We start from the raw sequence: 20232 nt of genomic DNA on the forward strand, positions 1-20232 counted from the left end.
TCCTCAGGGCACCTTCTGTGGTGAGCCCAAGACACCTTCTGCAAGGGTGGGGCTCACAGCTTCTATTTTCTTGCAAATTCTAGCTCATCTGTTTGCTTTTTCTCTACTGAAATTCTGCCTACATTTTCCATAACACAAGGTGTCCCCCCAGCTCCAAAGTATGGGGCACTGGGGGGTGTTGAGCCCCCCTGGGAAGAGCCACATGTTAGTAAAGGGCCTCAAAGTTATTATTCCTGCATACACAGTATCTGCACTGCCTGGGGATCCAGCTCTTCTGGATGAAAAGAGCTATAAATGTAAGGTATTATTAGCACATAGCTTTGTAGTAAGCCACCCTCAGGCCACATTAAGGTTTTTGATGTTTCTCAGTTGCACTCTAAAGGGATCTTAACATGACTTCAGAAAAGGAAAGAAATAAAAAAGGAACTTTCAATCTCTTTTTAAATTTTAGATAAAAATGAAAACATTTGTATTTTCATCTTGTTTTCTGTTTGGAAATGATGATTTGTTAAGATGCAGGCTAAGCATCTTGATTATTCTCTTTTAAAAGTGACCTTGATCTTTTAAAAATGTAAATTATAATAGAAGATCTGGTGACCTTTTTATTGAGGTCTTCAGAGAGCTGAGGGGAGCCATCTCTGTCTTCTCCTGTTGCAGGAATACCTCCTGCTAGGGAACACAATATCAGGCTGAGTTAAAACTGCCCCGAGGGCCGTATTGATGAGGGGAAACTCACTCTCCACGGCCTTTTTAACATTCAGCAACAGCGTAACTTGTTTGTTTCCTCCGTGTTGGAAATGTCAACAAATGTCACCCAAGTTCTTTGCTTTCCTTTCTTATCTTTTGACATATTATTTGATATGTCTGTGAGAGTGTGGAGTATATTAATAAAGGAGCTTTACTCTCCAGTGTATTAACAGAGTGAGTGTAAGGCTGTATTGAAGAAAGGTTTCTTCTATTAGTTTTGCTGTTAGGAAAAAAATAATGCTCTTCAAAAGACTTACTGAAGAGAGAGATCAAAAGAAGACCTGTTAGCTTGTAGTTCTCTACCCTTTTAGCATTAAGTCCGTGTTCATTACTCTAGGATTTTCCTGGAGACAAATTTTAAGTGCTTTGTCCAGATCATTTAAATATGTTTTTTAGCCATGTGACTCCCATTGCTTTTCTGGGAGACTATTTCACAGATAAGACTTCTGGGATCAAAATTTTGGAAGTCCTTAACTGTCTTTCATATGTTATTAAAAAATTCATAGACTACTTAGTTACACAAAAGTGAGATTCCCAAAGGTTCTCAATGGTACTCAAAGCCTGCAGGTGCCCTGTTTGCTTTTGGAAATATGACTGCAGTTCCTAAACCATTAAGATTCTTTGAAATTGTAGCCTTTGTCTTTAATAAGACTGCTGATATTCGGCTTAAATTATCCTTTGAAAACAGTAATTTATTATACATTATAGCACCAGGTACATAACATAATCAGACTAGGTAGAATATAACATTTAACATTTATAAGGCACTTTTTGTACTAGTATAATTATTTAATTAGGGCAGTGCTGAGAGGCCCCCAAAGCAATTTGGTTTAAAATTTGCATATACTATGTGAATGCATGGAAAGAAACAACTTCAGCCCAACCTGCTTTCAAATGTGTTGACAGGACAGAAAAAAAAAATGAGGAGTGAAAGTCTTTGCTTTCATTGTAAGGACAGAGAACTTACATAAAAAATATTAAAAGAGTTTGCAAAGTACAAATACCAGTTGTCTGTCACAAAGCAGTGAATTTGAAAAGCAGTGCATGACAAGATCATCTTTCCTTTTCATCTTCAGCTGTTTTATACACACTAAATTCTGATGATTTATGTACTTCTGCAATGTGTTAAACCATTCTTTTTTATCTTTAACAGTCAGATGTTTCAACTATTTGTAGACAGTTAGTCATTGCTATATATATTTAAATTTTGGTTTGTTTTTTGTCTTTATTCCAATCTGTTCTCCTAAAAAAAGATAGAATAGTTCTATTAAAACATCCCTGGACCCATCTGTGAAATTAATACCCTCTAAAAAATTTAAAGACTATGTACCAATACTGTACTGTCTCGTTAGTGAAATACACTCTGATTGCAGTTTTCAGCAGCCAGAGTGGAACATGGTGGCAAGGTTGGAGCTCCCGGCACGCAGTCTTGCCACCATCAGTAATCTCCAGTCTCCTCCCTTTCTTCTCATTTCCAGCCATGGAAATTTCCATGAAAACCTCACAACAGCAAGGCTATGAAATATCAGGTATCAGGAATATCCTGAAATAAATCAATTTTGAAGTAGTGTGATTTTAAACAATTACTATTAGGAGAGGGTGAAAAACCACACAGGAAAAATAACAAGTCTTGTTTGACTATTCTAGGTTCTATGAATCTGTGACCAATTTAAACCACTCTCTTCAAGCCCCATAGTGAAGTTAAACCTTGCTTTTGCACTACAGGAAGGAAAAACTGTTTAAAATTATGTATGATTAGGAGGCTCAGATAGAGAATCTCATCTGACCTTAATTCTGATGACCAAATTTTGTTAAACGGGTGGAACAAGGGGTTTTTTTACTAACTATTCAAATGCAGGACAATAAGCAAGAGTTAAATACTGAAGGCTTCAGCTGATTCCTGTTACAGCACACCTGCAACTGAGGTATAACTAGAGCCAAGAAGCCCCAGCTCTTTGCAATTTTTTCTTCATGTTTCCTCTACCAAACTTCTTATTTAGCTCATTTCTGTACCGAGGGTACAGGTTACAGCCTGTAAAATCATCCCTGTCATTAAAGAATATTCTCCTCATGCCAGCTATTTCTTGCAGAACACTGTGTGAGTGTACCTGAATTTCGTGATGTTTATATTATTTCAGTATACTGTATCATATGTGACGCAGTTTCCATTCCTTACTCATGATGGTAAAGGAGTAACTCACGATTTTACCGGATTTTAAGGGAGGTAAAATCCTAGAAACTGAAGGCTTCTCAGCAATAGACACTTTATCAAGAGAAGTTAGATTTCTTTCATGCTTCAACAAAACAGCAGTGGTTGTCATGTTATGAACAGTTTGACAGAGGAATTATTTTGGATCTATTTGACACAGATATGCAAGCTTTCTGTATTTGAGATGAAACATGCTGTAAATATTGCGGGCTTGCCTGTCTTTGCAGTAATAATATACGCAGTTCCACAGGTAGCAACAAAACTTGCTTTGTTATAAGGGCATTATGTACTAGGGGGCAGTAAAGCAATTCCCAGGTGTTCCTACAAGCTGTATCACTTATTTAGGGCGTGCCTTTCTGATCGCACGTTTTCCCCATGGCTCTCCTCCATCATTTTTCATAGTCTCACCATATTCTCAGCATGAGCTGTGGTCAAATGGAAGATATACTTGAGGGAAATATTTCCATACTATGTTAGGTTCAGTCTGTTCTCTGACCTTGTTTGTGTCACCCCTGTATTCTGAGCCTCTTTACATAGTGACAGACATGCATCTACATCACTGGGGATGGAGCTTTTCTTTAAACATTTGAATTCCTGAGAAAGTACATATAACCATATTATATTCAACACTTTTTCTGGAAAGACATTAAAATGCACTATTCCAAAGGATCTTTAGTCTTCACCTTTCACCAGAGATAAATTTCATGTTCAGGCAAGGTACATTGCTGCACTGAACCATCAAGCCAGGAAAGACAGAAAGCCAGAACAAGCCAGAGAGATTGAACTGCCAACCTTTCTTTTGTTTCTGTGTCATAACAAAGCCTATTTTATCAGTGTTCTCAGTTTCTCTACTTAGAGTGATGAACTCAAGTCTCTTTGCCTTAATCTACTCCCCCACCTCCTATGAGAGGCACAGGAAGAAGTGACATGATGACTTCAATTGCTGCCACAATTAACCTGAAAAACTGGGGGGAAAAAGAAGTAAAAAAAATTGTAATTTCAATTTATTTAAGTGGGCAATAATCTTGAAAGGGGGAATCTAGGATCCTTGCTTCCCTAATCATCATTCAGTTGCAATCATTCCCAGTCATTTTAACAAAGGATTGATTTCTAGCAATGGGTTTACCATAATTTATCAACCAGTGCAATCTGACCCTGCTTTGTGTATGGAATATTGATCTGTGAATGTTGACTGTTCTAAGCCAAGACTGCAAAGTGTGATGGATGAGGGAAATCATTAGCTTGTGTTCTGGAGAGAGGTATTTGCTATAATAAGAGCCAGTTTGGCAGAATCATCTTAATTAGAAATTAATTTCCTTATGAATAGAATTCATTATTGTAGAAATCACTGGTTACTTGGCTTCATTATGTTCAAAGTTGCAAGAGAGGTAGTGTTGTAGACAGTACAAGGGCAGAAGCTGTTTTACCTCTGCACTGAGATCAAGAATACCCTTTAGATAAGTAACATAAAGTATGCAACCCATCTACACCAGAGAATATTTGAGTTTGGAAGACATCTTAGGAGATTATTAAGTCCACCTGCCTGCTCAAAGCAGGGTCAGGTGAGACAGGTTGGCCAGGCCCATGTTCAGTCAGGATTTGAACATATCCTAGGATGGATACTCCTTTACTTCTCTGGGAAATCCATTCTGGTGTTTAACTGCTCTCATGGCAAAAAAGTATTTTCTTGTGTTTAAGTGAAATTTACTGTGTTTCCACTGGCATAGCTGGAGCTCTAGGTTATTGTACCTGCAGAGTCTTGGAAAAGATCCAGTTGATCTCTTTCTCATAATTTCTGATGCTGTCCAGTCTGCTGTCCTTCCCCTGCAGCTCCATCACTTGGTGATGGCAGGCCCTTCAGCAGCATACACCTGTGGGCAAAGAGCCCATTTAGTCCCAGTCCCACCATGAGGTCTGAGGCCCCTCTGCAGTCCCAGGTGTGCAGAGCTGCATTTTCCTTCAGAATACTGGTTTGAAGGGAGGTCTCTGATGTACTTGGAATAGTTGCTGCAGTGGGTTCTGGACAGTGTTCCCTGCTGTGTGTCACCACCATCGCAGAGCCCTCAGAGGACTTTCTGGTCTTGCTCTGTGCGCTAACTGTTGTGTCTGCCGCTTGCTTCTGCTCTGTGCTTGTGATGCACATCAACACAAATGTGGCTTACAGCTCAGTTAACTATGCTGATGGGTATTTAACACTTCTTATTGTGCTATCTCTTTTCTAGGTCCCAATATGTCATCACCAAAGTGTTATTAAACCCTTGTATTGAACATTATGTTTTGAGTCTCAGTATTGTGTACTGGGCAACATAATTCTTCTCTTCAGTTACTGAGGAAAATAAAGCATAGAGGGGGATAGCAGCTGAACAGAGATTACAGACTAAATTATCAGGAAAGGAGATCAAACATCCTAACCCTTAGCTCAGTGTCTGCATTACATTTCACTTTTATTTGATGTGGATTAGTAACTGCTGTTACCAAGGAAATGAGGGACTCCTTGGCATCTAAGACACCCACAGCACACCCCTGCTATTGATAAATAGGAAAGGGAGCATGAGTATACTCCAGTGCATGTCAGAGATGCAAGGAATAGCAAGCTATGGAAAAGAGATAAAGTAAACAAGATTGTCTGAATGAAATCAAGAAATACCTTCAGAGGGGGTTACAGTGTTGTGATTGTTTAGGGTTTTCCAACCAACTCAGACATTTGATGCTTTTTTGGTAAAGAAGTGTCACTCACTGCTATCCTGGCAATGACACCCTGCAGAGGGTCTGTCACAGATGCTGTATTTACCATCCCTATTTTTATTGTCAGCAGGCACCACTGAGTTCCTCTGTACTAGAACTGAGATGTCCTTGTAACACAGCTCCCAGTCACACTATGATGTACATTGACAGGTCTTTTTGCCATTTTTGGTGGTTTTTCAAGTAGTCTGTGACTCAGATGTCCATGTCTTGAAATCCTTTCTCACATTTTATAAAACTATCAGTTATAAGAATGAAGATTTCAAAATTTAGGGCAGAAAAAGGGGGGGACAGATCAGTCTCCATAATTGAGATATACAGAACGTCCTCCAGGAGCCAACAGGCATGAGGCAGCATGAGTGGGAAAATGCCAAGCAGGAAGTAATTCCTACAGGATGGAAACTTCCTTCCATTCCCATTTTGAGTCATTACAAGGATGTGCATATATTTGCAGACCTTGTTGTGAGCAAACTCTGAAGTGGGAAAACGAGTTGGGTGTGTATTCAGCAGATAAGTTTCATTAGGAAACCGGGTTATGTTGGAGTGTTATATTTCTTAAACTGAACAGTGTTACTTTTTGATTTGCTTGGTGGCAGTAGTAGATGTGCTTCTTGAGTCATTTCAACATATGTAGGAAAATCACTGAGAACTGTGACAATCAAAGAGTTATTTTTATTTATTTATGGATTATGATTATGTTATTATTTTAATCTCTTCTTTTATGTGAACATACATCTCCTGAGAAGAATTTCTGTATTCTCACACCACATGGTTGTGAGCATACAGGTAGCATAACAGAGGGGAGAGTATTTTTCTTCTATATTTAAACTGAAAAACACAACTGAAGCAAAAAAATCTTCCATTGGCATGAAAGGCAGCATCTTGAGATGATCGTGGTAAGGAATGAGGGACTGTCAGGATCACTCTGGATTTCAGCAGCTCTCCCATTAACAGGCCAGCATCTCACTCCAGGAGGCCAGCATCTTCTGTCTCACAGTAGCAGATATGTCATTCCAGTTTGAGCCTCCTGCCTTGGGGAATGAATGCTGTGGTCCTGAAACAGCTCTGGTTTTATCCAGAGGCTCAGTTTCCTTGACACTTCTCAGTCAGGCCAAGTGTAACATTTGTGCTGATCTTATTCAGGCTGGTAGCTTTTGGCAGCCGGCAAGGGTAACGTGTTCATGCTGGTCTGCTTAGATGTGACATCATCCTTGGGTAGAACTGGACAAAGTGGATTGAGGCATTCTGTAGATCCTGTCAAGCACAGAGCTGTATTTAATGAGCTCAGTCTAATTCAGAGAGACCTTTGCCACAGCTCATGCTTGCTGAACACATACAGCTCAGTGGCACAGTGCCTTTAATGTGTTATCACTGCTGAGTTCTGCATCCTTCTCTAGGGTCTCCACCAACTGCAGATCCTATGAAAGCAATCAACAGTAACAATCCCCATGGACATATTCCCCACTTTTCTTGGCTAAAATATTGCAGTTTTCCCACTCTGGGGGGAAAAAAAAATTGTGTTTCAGTTTTTCATAACATTTTTTGTTGCAGATAGGAAGCTTGTACTGCTCTTTTGAAGAACACAGATGTTTGTTTGCTAATATAGGGGAGTTTTTCATGTATATCAGTCTGGTATTGTATAAACAGAGCTAGATCTTACCCACTCTTGGTACCATTAAGTATTTTTTGCTTTATAGTTGTTCTACAAGACTCTTGCTCTTTCTTGAAAGCACAGATTTGACTTTCCACCTCAAAGTTTGAACCATCTTTCTAAATATTTCCTGAACAGTGGAAGATAGGCAGAAAATTTAAGAAGAGTAAGTCCAATAGTGATGGTTGTTGTATTTGTAATAGCCCAAGAAAGTAGATATAAATATACAGACCTCTAGGTTTTGTTGCAGTTTACTGAAAAATGCAATCTGTTCTTTGAGAATGCTTATGAATAGTGAAGCAAGTGCATATGTTGTAGTATGGGAATACCTCTAATTATTTCCCCTTAATTTTTTGTTAATGCATCTAGACCTAAGGCCAGGGAAGAATGTGCTGTATTTACTACAAATAAATCAGTGCAATTAACTGCTGATATATGCAAACTGACCTTAAGTGCTAATACATGGGTGCTTCTAATATCAGGGATCTAGCTTAGAACAGGCAGTAAAGGGATCTGGCCCTGGATCAATGAAGGAAATGTCTTGAACAAATTGAGACCAGAGAGGTCAGTCTTCTGAAAAACATAATTAAATTGGGCCTGAACTGGAAGCCTCACACATCAAAGAACTGCAGTGATCAAATGATTAGAGAATGAAGGAGCGGGGGTGGGGTGCAGCAGAAAGCTCGAAAGAAACAGCTAAGAGTATATGAGACAGCAGCTTCAGAGATGGCATTTGAGAAGCAGGAAGTGTTTAGAGGCATAAAAAAGGAAAACTAGTCAAAGACAGATTAAGTAAAAAAGCCAAAAATGTGTGAAACAAATACCAGGATATGTTGGTACACACTGGAATGCAAAGAGTATGTAAGGAAATGAGGAACAATAAAGCATGCAGAAAGACAGTATTAGGAATGCAACAAGAAAATCCTTGGGTAATGGAGCCTGTTGTTTGCAATATAAATTTAAATGCAGCATATAGCAGCTGGCTGCTCTTATCTGATAAGACTGTCATTCTGTGCATAGTTGGTGAGCAGAAACTGCAAAGTGAAGCAGAATATATATTTGAAATATTGAGGTCTTATATATTTTGTTTTATCGCATGTTTTCCCTTCATTTTAATTTTAAGAGACTTGTTCTTTTTCTGCTGACTTAGTGCCAGTAAAGGTGCTATATGGAGAGCTCTGGGGATTGACAACTTTTGTTTCCTCATAAATAAACACAGCAAGTGTAGTAGAAGATCAGCTTTCCTCATCTTGCCTTCCACTCACCTTCCTCTAGTCTAACCTGGAAGACTTTCCATCTTTCCCGGAACAAGATCTCTGCAGAGAAGACCTAGGTTGATGAGAAGCTCACACTGAGCTTGCAGCTCATAAAGCCAGCTATATCCTGGGTTACATCAAAAACAGTGTGGCCAGCAGGTCGAGGAAGATGATTTTGCTCCTCTAGTCTGCTCTTGTGAGACCCCACCTGGGATATTGCGTACAAATCTGGTGCCCCCAATGTAAGAAGGACGTGGAACTGTTGGAGCAAGTCCAGGCAAGGGCCACAAAATTGATAAGGGGACTAGAGCACCTCCTCTATAAAGACAGGCTGAGAGAGTTTGGTTTGTTCAGCCTGGAGAAAAGAAGATTGCTGGAGATCTCATAGCAGCCTTCCAGTATCTGAAGAGGGCCTATGGGGAAGCTAGAGAGGGATTCTTTGTGAGGAACTGTAGTGACAGGACAAGGGGAAATGGCTTCAAACTGAAAATCAGTAGGTTTAGATTGGATGCTAGGAAGAAGTTCTTTATTGTGAGGGTAGTGATGCACTGGAACAGGTTGAAGAAAAATCTCTTCACCAGAAGGTTTGTCAAGCACTGGAACAGGTTGCTCAGAGAAGTCATAGATGTTCCAACTCTGGCAGTGTTCAAGGCCAGGTTAGATGGGAATTTGAGTGACCTGGTCTAGGGGAAAGTGTCCCTGCCCACAGCAAGAGGGTTACAACTACATGTGATCTTTAAGGTCCCTTCCAACCCAAAGCATTCTATGATTCTGTCAAATAACATATTTGTGAAATCATAGAATGGTTTATTTGGAAAAGACCTTCCAGATCACTGAGTCCAACCATTAACCCAACACTTCTGAGTCTGTTCCTAAGTGACAACATCTACATGTCTTTTAAATACCTCCAGGGATGGTGATTTAACCAATTCCCTGAGCAGCTTGTTTCAGTACTTGACAAACCTTTTGGTGAAGAGATTTTTCTTATATCCAATCTAAACCTCGTCTGGTGCAACTTGAGCCCATTTCCTCTTGTTTTACTGCTTGATACTTGAGAGATGAGACCAACTCCCACCTCAACCTCCTTTCAGGTAGTTGTAGAGAGCAATAAGGTTCCCTGAGCCTCCTTTTCTTCAGGCTAAACAACTCTGTCTTCCTCATCTGCTCCTCATAAGATTTGTGCCCCAGACCCTTCACCAGCTGTGTTGCCCTCTGGAAAGGGCAAAAGCCTTGAGTCTCATTAGCATGACTGAAGTGTCATGATACACTTGTACTGTTGTTCTCTATAAAGTAATAGATTAGGGGTGCTTTTTGTTAACTTTCCATTTGCTTTCCCGGTGCTGTTTCCTTGTGTACTCATTTGTAGTAATCAAGGTTCCTTCACAGTCAGGAAATTTAGAAATGTACTCCGCTATATATGAACTTACTACTGGTGAAAGGTGAGACTCTGAGCTTTGAAAAAGAAGAATGTGAGATGTCAGGAAAGTGGGTGAAATATTTTTCAGGGGCTTCTGTGCTGCAGGTACTCAGAGTAGTAAATGGAGCACGGGACAATAGAGTAGCTTCATTCATGAACAGACATCCACTGCCTCTGACTTCTGTTGACTCTCAGTCTTGGGATGATAAAAAACAAATGACTGAGTTAGGGAAAAGGCTGTACAAGCTGTCTCTTATCCATGGTCTCCCTTCCTGTGCCATGACAACAGACTTCACCATAAACTGTTTTTACATACGTTCACAGTCTCCAGATATGTTGCAAACAACTGATTAGCAGAAGTCAATAGTTATCTTACAGAGGAGAAAGAGAAGTTATGTGAAATTCATCCAGGACTACATACATAACAAGACAGTGCTAGGGTAATCCAGGAGTTAATGTTCACGTAAAGGCCAGATTTCTACTCCAGAGATACCATCACTATAGTCTTTCCTTTCAATGTAATTACGCAAACACTGTCCATGACATCAGATTTGTATTAAAAAATTGTACAGTGGCATGCCTTATGCATGGGAACATCACTGTGCAAAGCCAAAGTAAGAGTTGTGAGTGGTGTGTTTTCAATGAGAGACTTAGTGAATAATCTTGGGTAAAATGTTTGATGCAGGTTATGCCTCTTCTTACTCACATGTAAAAGTGAGGTAGAAGTTGTCTCTTTTAAGGTGCATTGAGAACCTGGTATGAAAGAACAGGTATTGCCATCAAAAGTCCATATCTTCTTTCTCTTTCCCATCCAGTGACACAACAGTTTGGAAATAGGCAACTATATAATCAGATGCAACAAAGTCTACAACTTTGAGAAGCTGCTGCTCACATGGTAGAAGGAATGGGCATGTTAAGACCTCCAGAGAAACAGTGAATTATCCTCCTGTGCGAGAATCAAAATATGAGACTTACTAGAAAAAGAAATTTAATAGACACATTTAGGCCCATCCAAACTAAGTGAAAAGTGAGAAATAACAGTAAAAGTTTACCAGGCTGATGAAAGAGCCCAGAGACTGTGGCAGCCATGTGTTGTGTCATGCAATGGCATGTCAGGGTTTTCATATTTCCTTCTTAGAACTTTGCTAATTTCTTACTGAATCATGAGGCAACCACAATGACAAGCCATGCTGAGATTGTATTCCCTGTAACAGGGGACCTCTGCTACCAAATGCTCCTGCTAACATCCTTAGGAATTTGGGGCATTCAGGAAAAGTGTGGATTTTTTTCTTTCTTTTTTGTGGACTTCAAATTTGCCTTGCATGTGTTTCAAAGGATCTTCAAGTCTTTGCATGTCACTTTATGTACCCAATTAAGTTTATGAGAAAAATCAGAAAAAGATCTTTGTGTATGTATGCCTTGGTTTTCACACCAGTGTCTCTTTGCACGTGGGTTGTACATGAAGGGAAAACTGCAGTCTGCATTTCAAATAAAGAATAATTCCTAAAGAATATGGACAGAGTTTGTCTCTAGGGCTAAGTGATCAATTAAAAAAAAAAAAAAGTAACAAAGTAACTAGCTCAGATAAAGAAGAGAATCCAAATTTTAATTATCTTTCTTTTCCTTTGATGTAGACGGAAATAAGAATATATGAAGACTTTTATGAGAATTAAAGTAAGCTGGGGATAAAGAGTTACCTGAGGATTTTCTATTATGGCTCAGAGCCAAGAGAAATTTGGGTTCAGATCATGAGAACAGGCCTTCAGTCGTATTTGCAGAAAGCAAGAGGGTCTGTTGATGGATATTTATGTTTCATCATAGGCAATATCTCTGAGAGAGCTTCTGCTTAGCACCTTTGCAGCTTCCCTATAAATTCCCAAAATGAGTAACAGTCAGAATGACTGGTAACTTCTCTACTGTACTGATAAAGCAAAAGGTAAGATTGCTGTAAAGAGCCAGATAAATAAATGAACTGCATGGCTAAAAATAGTAAAGGGCTCAGCTTAGATGATTTTTTAGATAAAATCTAATGGAGATTGGCACATAGCATTAAAACAGGAAACAAACATAAACGTTGATGACCATTAAATGAACAAACACAAATGAATAGACCTTCAAATGGTTTGGGGGAGACAAACAAGCCAGCCCAAGCCATTTACATTTAGTGTTGTTGAAAATGCTGTTCTGCATTTTCTGTGTCATTCTCATTGGGAAATCACCATCCTCAGATGTGTCTGCAATGAAAAGCTCTAGGAAACAGACCAGATAAATCTGTTGCTGATGCAACGCACCCTCCACGCCTGAGAGGACAGGTTATTTCTTCCCCTGGCTGGGAGCCAACAGGTAACTGCTCAGCTACTTTGAGGCTTCTTATCCCCTACCTGCAGTGTCTCAACAGCTGGGTCAGGTCGTTCAGGGATGATGTCTTCTTGTGCCTGAATAAAAGTGCCACTGCATGGAGCTGAAATAAATGCAGTGCACATACATGTATCAAGTAGTGTTAGCCAAGTGTGTCTATTTACCAAACATCTACACTTGGGTTTTCTAAATGGCCTCTTTTTCTTCAGTTTGTTCACATTTGCTTAAAAGTAACTGTCTGCACATGTAAATTTTGAGCATTATCAATAACCAGTTTTTTGTCCCAACAAATCAGGCACTGAAAGCCTGTGCTTTCCAGTCAGTGAAGGTCGAATAATATGAGTACAACTAATTTCACAGGTAAAATCACACTAGTCAACAGAAGTCTGGCTATGATTACAAGATTATAACTTATCATTCACAAGTTCTGGCTAGAGGTCAGCATTTTTTTCTATTTTGCCAATAGTTTTACACACTGAAAAGGATCAGGTCGTGTTGACAAAACCTATTTGTGAGATTTTTCAGATTTCATGAGACCATTTTAGGAAAGGTATTAAATGAAGCATTCAAAATAGTCATTTCTAATGTTTCTGAGATGTAACGTTTTCATTTGGAAATGATCTGTTTCGTGTAGGTATTTAGCTAAAGCACCACAACATTTAATGAGTGAGTAAATCAAGCATGCCTATTAGATTCATTCTACAGGACCATATTAATTTAGTTGCTACCAGCACTCAGCAATTAAAAATTGAACCATAAGCTTCAAGACAGATACAAGTGAAACTGACCTTGGCATTGAAGATAAACATCATTCTAAAAATAAAAATTTCCATCTTCTACAGCACAAGAAATTTAGGTTAATTACTAAGTGTAATTATAAGCCCATATTTCTTTTGCTCTGTTCTCTGTATGTACATGAAGGCTTTACAGTTCAAGCTTCAAGTGGTGTGATGCCAGATCAGACAAGGTCTAGCAATTAGTTATAATGAAAGAGTGGCACCTATATGCTTTGTTTGGAAACTAGAAGAAAGTCTGACTTCCAAAGGATGTGTCCCCGTCTATCCGAGTCCTGAATTATATTATGACTGCAAAATGAGTTTGTTGCTTATTAGACACTGTACAGCTCAGAGCATCTTAACAGCAGAGGGGACTACCTCTTGTCTAAAAAGGCTAAGCTTGGGTTAAAGTCTTTTCAGTAGCCAGGATATTAATAATGTCTGTCTTCCGTGTGGATACTTTGATAGTCAACAAGAGTTGGACTCACAATGCATAATTTCCTTTGCAGAAGTCTAATAAAGTTAATGAAGTCTCTTTGCTTTCATGGACTTATTATATTCTATATTCCTGAAAAGTGTGAGTAGTAAGTATTTCTGAGGCTTCTGCACTTCAGACTTTATCTGAAGTGATGAAAATGTCCCAAATGTATTGTGGGTAAGTGCCAGACAGGCAGATGCTCGGAAGTACACAGAATGTGTTCACTAAGTTTTATTTTCTCACAAAATGAATCTCAGAAGCTTGACTAATTTTGCACATTTCTTCACTCCAAATGGCTTATGATGGTGTCTTCATTTCAGCAAAGAGCTAGTAAAACTGAGGTGGGATCTAACAGATCTCCACCTGGTTTCTTCTGGACTTAACATGTCTTGCTACATTTCCTAGGAACAAGGATGGAAGTACGTTCTAGGATATTAGTGCTCTAGGAAAACTAAAGCCACTAGACACACATACTGTCCAGCAGCTAGGAGTCCACATCCTTGGCTGAGAAGCTATAAATATATTATGTTTCCTCTGGATCAAAATCGCTGTGAAAATGAAAATCTTCATATACACACATCTGCCTCTACAGCCTAGCTCTTCCTAAATACTACCAAACTAGGACTACTTCCAGGGCAGTCAAGCTCTGCATCTGGGGGTTAGGTTTCCTAGTCACATAAATTCACTTAAACCAGAGATAAGAGTAGATTAAGAATGAGGAAAAGAGTAGATCCCAAAAAATAAAATTCATTTCCTCCACAAAACCTAAAAAAAAAAATGAAGAAAGGTATATTAGCTCACCCATACAGCCCTTGGAAACTGTGTCCCAGGATACTTGAAGACAGTAGAATCAGAGCCACTACCCATCCACCTCTCCCTTTTTTTTCAGTCTCTTTTTTTCCCCAGCCTGTAAGCTGCAGCTTATTTTTCTGACAGTTACCTTGTACTTGGTGCTGTGGTAGGCAAAGGTTATTGGAATTTATATGCAAAGTTCAATGAATATAGAATTTAAAAATGCCTTAGAGACATTCCTGAAATGAGATGCCAAATCCCAGATTTTGTATCTTTATGAGGAAAATTTGAATACAAAACACCAAGGTTTATGGTTCTTGCACATATTAATTCATACCAATCCTTGTTCTAAGAGGACTAAAGGGGCTATTTTTCATCCTAGGCTGAGACAGGAACTCTTCCACATTCACTGACTTCCTATGAGAAATATACTTTACCAGGCTGATAGATATCTTTAAAATGTAAATCAGAATGGTGAGCTTATCACAAAGCTGCCATTAGCAGCTCATAAAATTTTTGATGTTGCAGGTCGCAAGACATTTTGGGAGCAAGGTGAGAAAACTGGTCAGCAAAAAAAGACTCTTAACTTGACACTTTATTATCTGTCTTTTATGAAAATTACCAGAACCGAAATAAAAAAAAAATATTATACATCCACCCCCTTGACAGCTAGCAATTACCGTGATTTTGTGGGAGGGCCTAGATTTTGAAAGATATTATTATAATTGTGGAGATTCAAGAAATGCAGTGTTCCCTGGAATCATCCCTGGAAGTGTTCAAGGCCAGGTTGGATGGGATTCTGAGCCACTTGGTCTAGTGAAAAGTGATCCTGCCCATGGCAGGGAGGTTGAAACTAACTGATCATTAAGGTCTTTTCCAACCCAAACCATTTCATGATTCTATTGTTCTTTGAATTTTTACCTCATCTTTGGCCCAAGTGCTTTGTCTGTCTGGAGATAAAAAGGAAAATAATTTGTCCTGTGGAAACCCCAAATGTTCTCCTTAAGGAGCTCTGTGCAATATTTTCTCTCAAATGTCCTACAGGTAGTCCTTTGGGTTTGTATCTCTTTTGTTGTGTTGTAAACTGTTCACTTTAGGTTTACATTTCAGAAGCACCCAAGGCTCAGAAGCTTGAAATAATGACGCTAGCAAAAAAAAAAATCACAAAGGATAGAAATTTCCTCTGAAAACAATATTTGTATTAATACTTTCAAATGCATGTAATAACTGGAATGACAGTGGCCATGATATTTCCATCCCTGTAAGGCTGTTATTGATTTTTCCTCTTGCTGGTAAAAGCACATGCTGCACTCTGTGTCTTTTTCATGAACACGTGCGAGCACACACGGGCAGATGATGTGCTTTCAAGCCATTCACAGATGGTTTTCCCATCAGGGTTTACTTTTCCTTTTAGGCCTCCTGCTTCACATCCTCCTCTCAGTGCTTCAGTCCCTATTTTATGCAATTAACTTCTGTTCCGCCCCCCATTTTTTTTTCTTTTCATAAATGCATTTCACTGTGAGGCTCAGAGTCAACCGTCTCCCCAAAGCACTGTGATATTTACCAGCATCCGGAAAAAAATGTGGTTAGAGAATTGAGACACTTAAAGGAGACACTGCTGTCGTAAGTGTGCATTCACATTTTTGAATAGATATTCAGAGGGTGGGAATGTAGATGAGGGAGAAGCTGTGAAAGGGCTTATTACTAATTAACTGTATCTATTTCTCCCCCTTTTAAACTTCTTTTTGTTTATCATTTCAGCTGGTAGGGTAATACACTAAATTAAAGCTGCAGAACACAATTATAATTAAGATTGAAAAAGCCAATTGCCTGTTAGCAAACTACCAATTGATAATAATGTAATGGTTATTTATAGTTCTTTGCTAAGTGTGCCACAGATTTGCATCAATAACGCACTTGCTAATCTCCAAACATTTTGTTCAGTAGCCTTTTATTTATTATTGAAGGCAAGATTGCTCTTCTCAAGCCATCCGTTCTAAAAGGATGCCCAAAAAGAGGTGGGCTTTCCTCTTGTTTGTAAAGTTCAGCAAGACACTTTAGTAATTTCCTCCTCTATGAAATAGTAATAACAGGATATACTTATTATCATCGCACCATGCAGTAAATCTTGCCCTAAAGATCACACTATACATTGTTCAGTACTCATAGCATCTTGCATTTCTACAGCTGCTTTTTCTGACTCATCTCATGTATTCTAGAGAGGAGATAGTAAACCATCTTACCCAGGGAAGCAATTGGGAACCTTTGGTCAGCGTCCCAAACACTGGGCCCCAGTTTTCACTCCTTTCACAAGACAGTAGAGCAAGACCTGTTTAAAGAGTTTTTTAAAAATTACTTGAGTGATAGATTTTGTTTTGTATTTGGTGTGTGTTACTGAGAGTTTAATAACTTCTATAATTTATTTTAATTATTATAAAAAGTCTGCATAACTGTCATTTCAGGTGTGTCATGGAGTGTAAATAATTGTGATGCAACTTTTTTGTGAAGTGTGTTTCTTGTGACAGATGAGTTTGAGTGGATTCGTAGTACTAATTATTGAAGTTATGCCATCGTGTGTACAGCAGTTATAGGACCAGCTTAGGGACTGGTGACTGGCATACATTTACTAGGCATTACAGGAGCAATCAATTAACACAAGGGTGTCTTATCTCTTATTTTATCATGACATCTCTTGAAACACAAGTGCAAAAAAACTAAACCTATGAACACTGCATGATTGAGAAGGGTTATGGCATATACCAAAGACCAAGGATAGTAATGAAAGTTTATGTGGCGGATATAGGTTAAAGAGAGGCAAAATGGCTATGTTGAATACTACAAGCTGAATTATGCCTGTATCTACTGCCACAGGTGGGGGCCTCGGAGACTAGAGCATACCATCTTAGCAAAAAAGCCTGGGGGATCCCTTACAGAAGTATAGCCCTCTGTCTCCCTGCTGCTTTACTCAGAAGGAGAATGAGGATAAGAAATGAATGATCTACCCATTCCTCAGGCCTGCTTGATAGCATGGTCTGTGAAAGGGAGAGACAGAAAGAATGCTAGTTTACCTATGTCCTGCACATGTGGAAGAATGTCAGCAGACCTGTGTAAGTAGATATTCCCAAACAGGAAGCAGGTCTGCGACTTCTCCAAGCCACAACTGGCCCCTGTGATCCAGCCTGTTAATACATTTAGTTTATTCTTCAGATACCTTACAATTCAAGCTGGGAAAGCATGTGAGAGCTGAAAAAAGAGGGAGACAGTGGTGCAAAGAGGAATGGGCAGGATGCAAGGAAGAGCCATGGAGGCAGGCAAGAGCTTTAGTGTCACTGCAACAGAAGGGATTGCAGTCTGAGAACATGAGGTAGTCAAAAATCCTGCCAGGATACTAATGCAGCTCAAGTTTCCCCTGGATCTATTCTCTTTGGAACTGCATGCTGTCATCCTTTTGCAGGTTGGTTGAGCACAGGGTGATTCCAGGTGACAATGATGCAAGTAATTTCTTCTTCCTGTACTGTCTATCATTAATTTTATTATGGATGGGCAAGTGACTTGCCCCAGAACTGGCCAGATAATTAAATTGTCATTATTAACCACATTACTGAAGGGGAAATATACAGTTATTTTTATCCATAAAATCAGCTGCTTCAACCCTAATTCCATATTATTTTGCAGCAGTAAGTAATTACTATACATATTATTTCTAGCTTCTACCCTCAAAGAAGCAGACACTACTCCAAATGAAATCTTCCAGGATTTTCAGTAAGTCATGCAATCTGATGATAGGATTTGTCCACTACCAGCTACTCAATAAAAATTATAATGCTGTAACTAGAAAATAGGCAGTCACAAGACCCTGTTACCAGGCATAAGTACTAGCAATTCCTATCCTGTTCAGATTGGAACCAAACACACCTCTTTTTTTTTTTTCTTTTTCTTTTTTTTTTCTTTTTTTTTTTTCTTTAGAAAGAAATATTTTGGAGAAATTTATCCTTCCCATCCTGGAGTGCTGAAGCCTCTAGGTGTGACCCCTGAGAGGAGGCCCTGCAAAATTTTTCTGGAGGTAGATGTTAGGAAAAACATATAAGGAAACTTATATATCATAATTGCTGATATTCCTTGTAACTTCTTTCATTTCTTTCAGGTACTGTTGCGTGATTTACAATGGAAAAATTGCTCTGCAGTATCCTGGTGTTTGGAATGGCTGTCACGGTCAATGCTTGTCCCAAATATTGTGTCTGTCAGAACCTGTCTGAGTCACTGGGGACTTTGTGTCCCTCCAAGGGTCTCCTTTTTGTGCCACTGGACATAGATCGAAGGACTGTTGAACTCCGTCTTGGGGGCAACTTTATTATTAATATCAGCCGACAAGATTTTGCCAATATGTCTGGACTTGTTGACCTTACTTTGTCCAGAAACACCATCAGTTACATACAGCCCTACTCTTTCACTGACTTGGAGAGCCTTCGCTCTTTACATCTGGACAGCAACAGGCTGCCTGACATTGGAGAGGATACTTTGAGAGGCTTAATTAACCTTCAGCATTTGATTTTAAACAACAACCAGCTAAGCAGCATTTCTGATGAAGCCTTTGAGGATTTTTTGCTGACACTGGAAGACTTAGACCTTTCCTACAATAACCTCCGAAGCATTCCCTGGGAATCTATAAGAAATATGATAAACTTGCACCAGCTCAGTTTAGATCACAACCTGATAGATTATATAACAGAGGGGACGTTTGCAGATCTTCAGAAACTGGCCCGATTGGATCTAACGTCCAACAGACTGCAGAAGCTCCCCCCTGACCCTATATTTGCCAGATCTCAAGTAATTCCATTAGCCGTTACCCCATTTTCTCCACCCTTGTCTCTCAGCTTTGGGGGAAATCCACTGCATTGCAACTGTGAGCTACTGTGGTTAAGGCGACTTGACAGAGACGACGATATGGAAACTTGTGCTTCTCCTCCAGGTCTAAAAGGAAGGTACTTCTGGTACGTGCGGGAAGAAGAATTCGTTTGTGAGCCTCCTCTTATTACACAGCATACTCACAAGTTGCTGGTTTTAGAAGGGCAAACTGCCACGTTGAAATGCAAAGCCATTGGGGATCCCACTCCCATCATTCACTGGGTAGCCCCCGATGACCGTCTGATTGGAAACTCTTCGAGGACAGCTGTCTATGACAATGGCACCTTAGATATACTCATCACCACCTCCAAGGATTATGGAACTTTTACATGCATAGCAGCCAATGCTGCCGGAGAGTCGACTGCAACAATCGAACTCTCGATTGTTCAGCTTCCTCACCTCAGCAATGGCACAGGCCGATCAGCTCCCCCAAAATCCAGGCTCTCGGACATCACCAGCTCCACCAAGTCGAATCGTGGGGAAACAAAAGGCCCACCAGAAAGGGCAGTCCTGGTGTCAGATGTGACCACTACCTCAGCTTTGGTCAAGTGGACAGTGAGCAAGTCGGCCCCTCGGGTAAAAATGTATCAGCTGCAGTATAACTGTTCGGATGATGAAGTCCTGATCTACAGGTAAATGCAGTTGTTTGGTCCTCTGATGATGGCAAGGGGGGCAGAAATTGGCATATGTACTCTTTTACTCCAAGGTCACTGATTTGACTTTGAAATGACATAGCGTTGCCACCAGTAGCATTAGTGGTGTCCGATAAATTTAAATTCTGTCTGTCAGTTTACCTGTTGGTCTGTTCATTGTTTTTCTACTGAAGTCATACCTTACAAATTTCTGTAGTATTCATTCTCTAACAACAGCTGTTTTCAGTAAAATTTCCAATTAAGGAAAA

The 20232-nt window shown here is 39.6% G+C and overlaps 1 protein-coding gene across 2 annotated transcripts in view; it reads left to right on the forward strand.

The window, feature by feature from the left end:
* The window catches only part of LOC114059067 (leucine-rich repeat and fibronectin type-III domain-containing protein 2-like), a 160344-nt gene that overhangs the window by 103917 nt on the left and 36195 nt on the right, over positions 1–20232 (forward strand). For both annotated transcript variants that reach the window (XM_027887075.1, XM_027887077.1), the window contains one exon: positions 18571–19963. In XM_027887075.1, the coding sequence (XP_027742876.1) occupies positions 18591–19963 (1373 nt within the window). In that variant the 5' untranslated portion in view covers positions 18571–18590. The remainder of the gene's footprint in view (positions 1–18570; positions 19964–20232) is intronic.

This window comes from Empidonax traillii, unplaced genomic scaffold (genome assembly GCF_003031625.1).
Source record: "Empidonax traillii isolate 1590-97213 ecotype Southwest subspecies unplaced genomic scaffold, ASM303162v1 scaffold202:size1011777, whole genome shotgun sequence".
Lineage (NCBI taxonomy): Eukaryota > Metazoa > Chordata > Aves > Passeriformes > Tyrannidae > Empidonax > Empidonax traillii.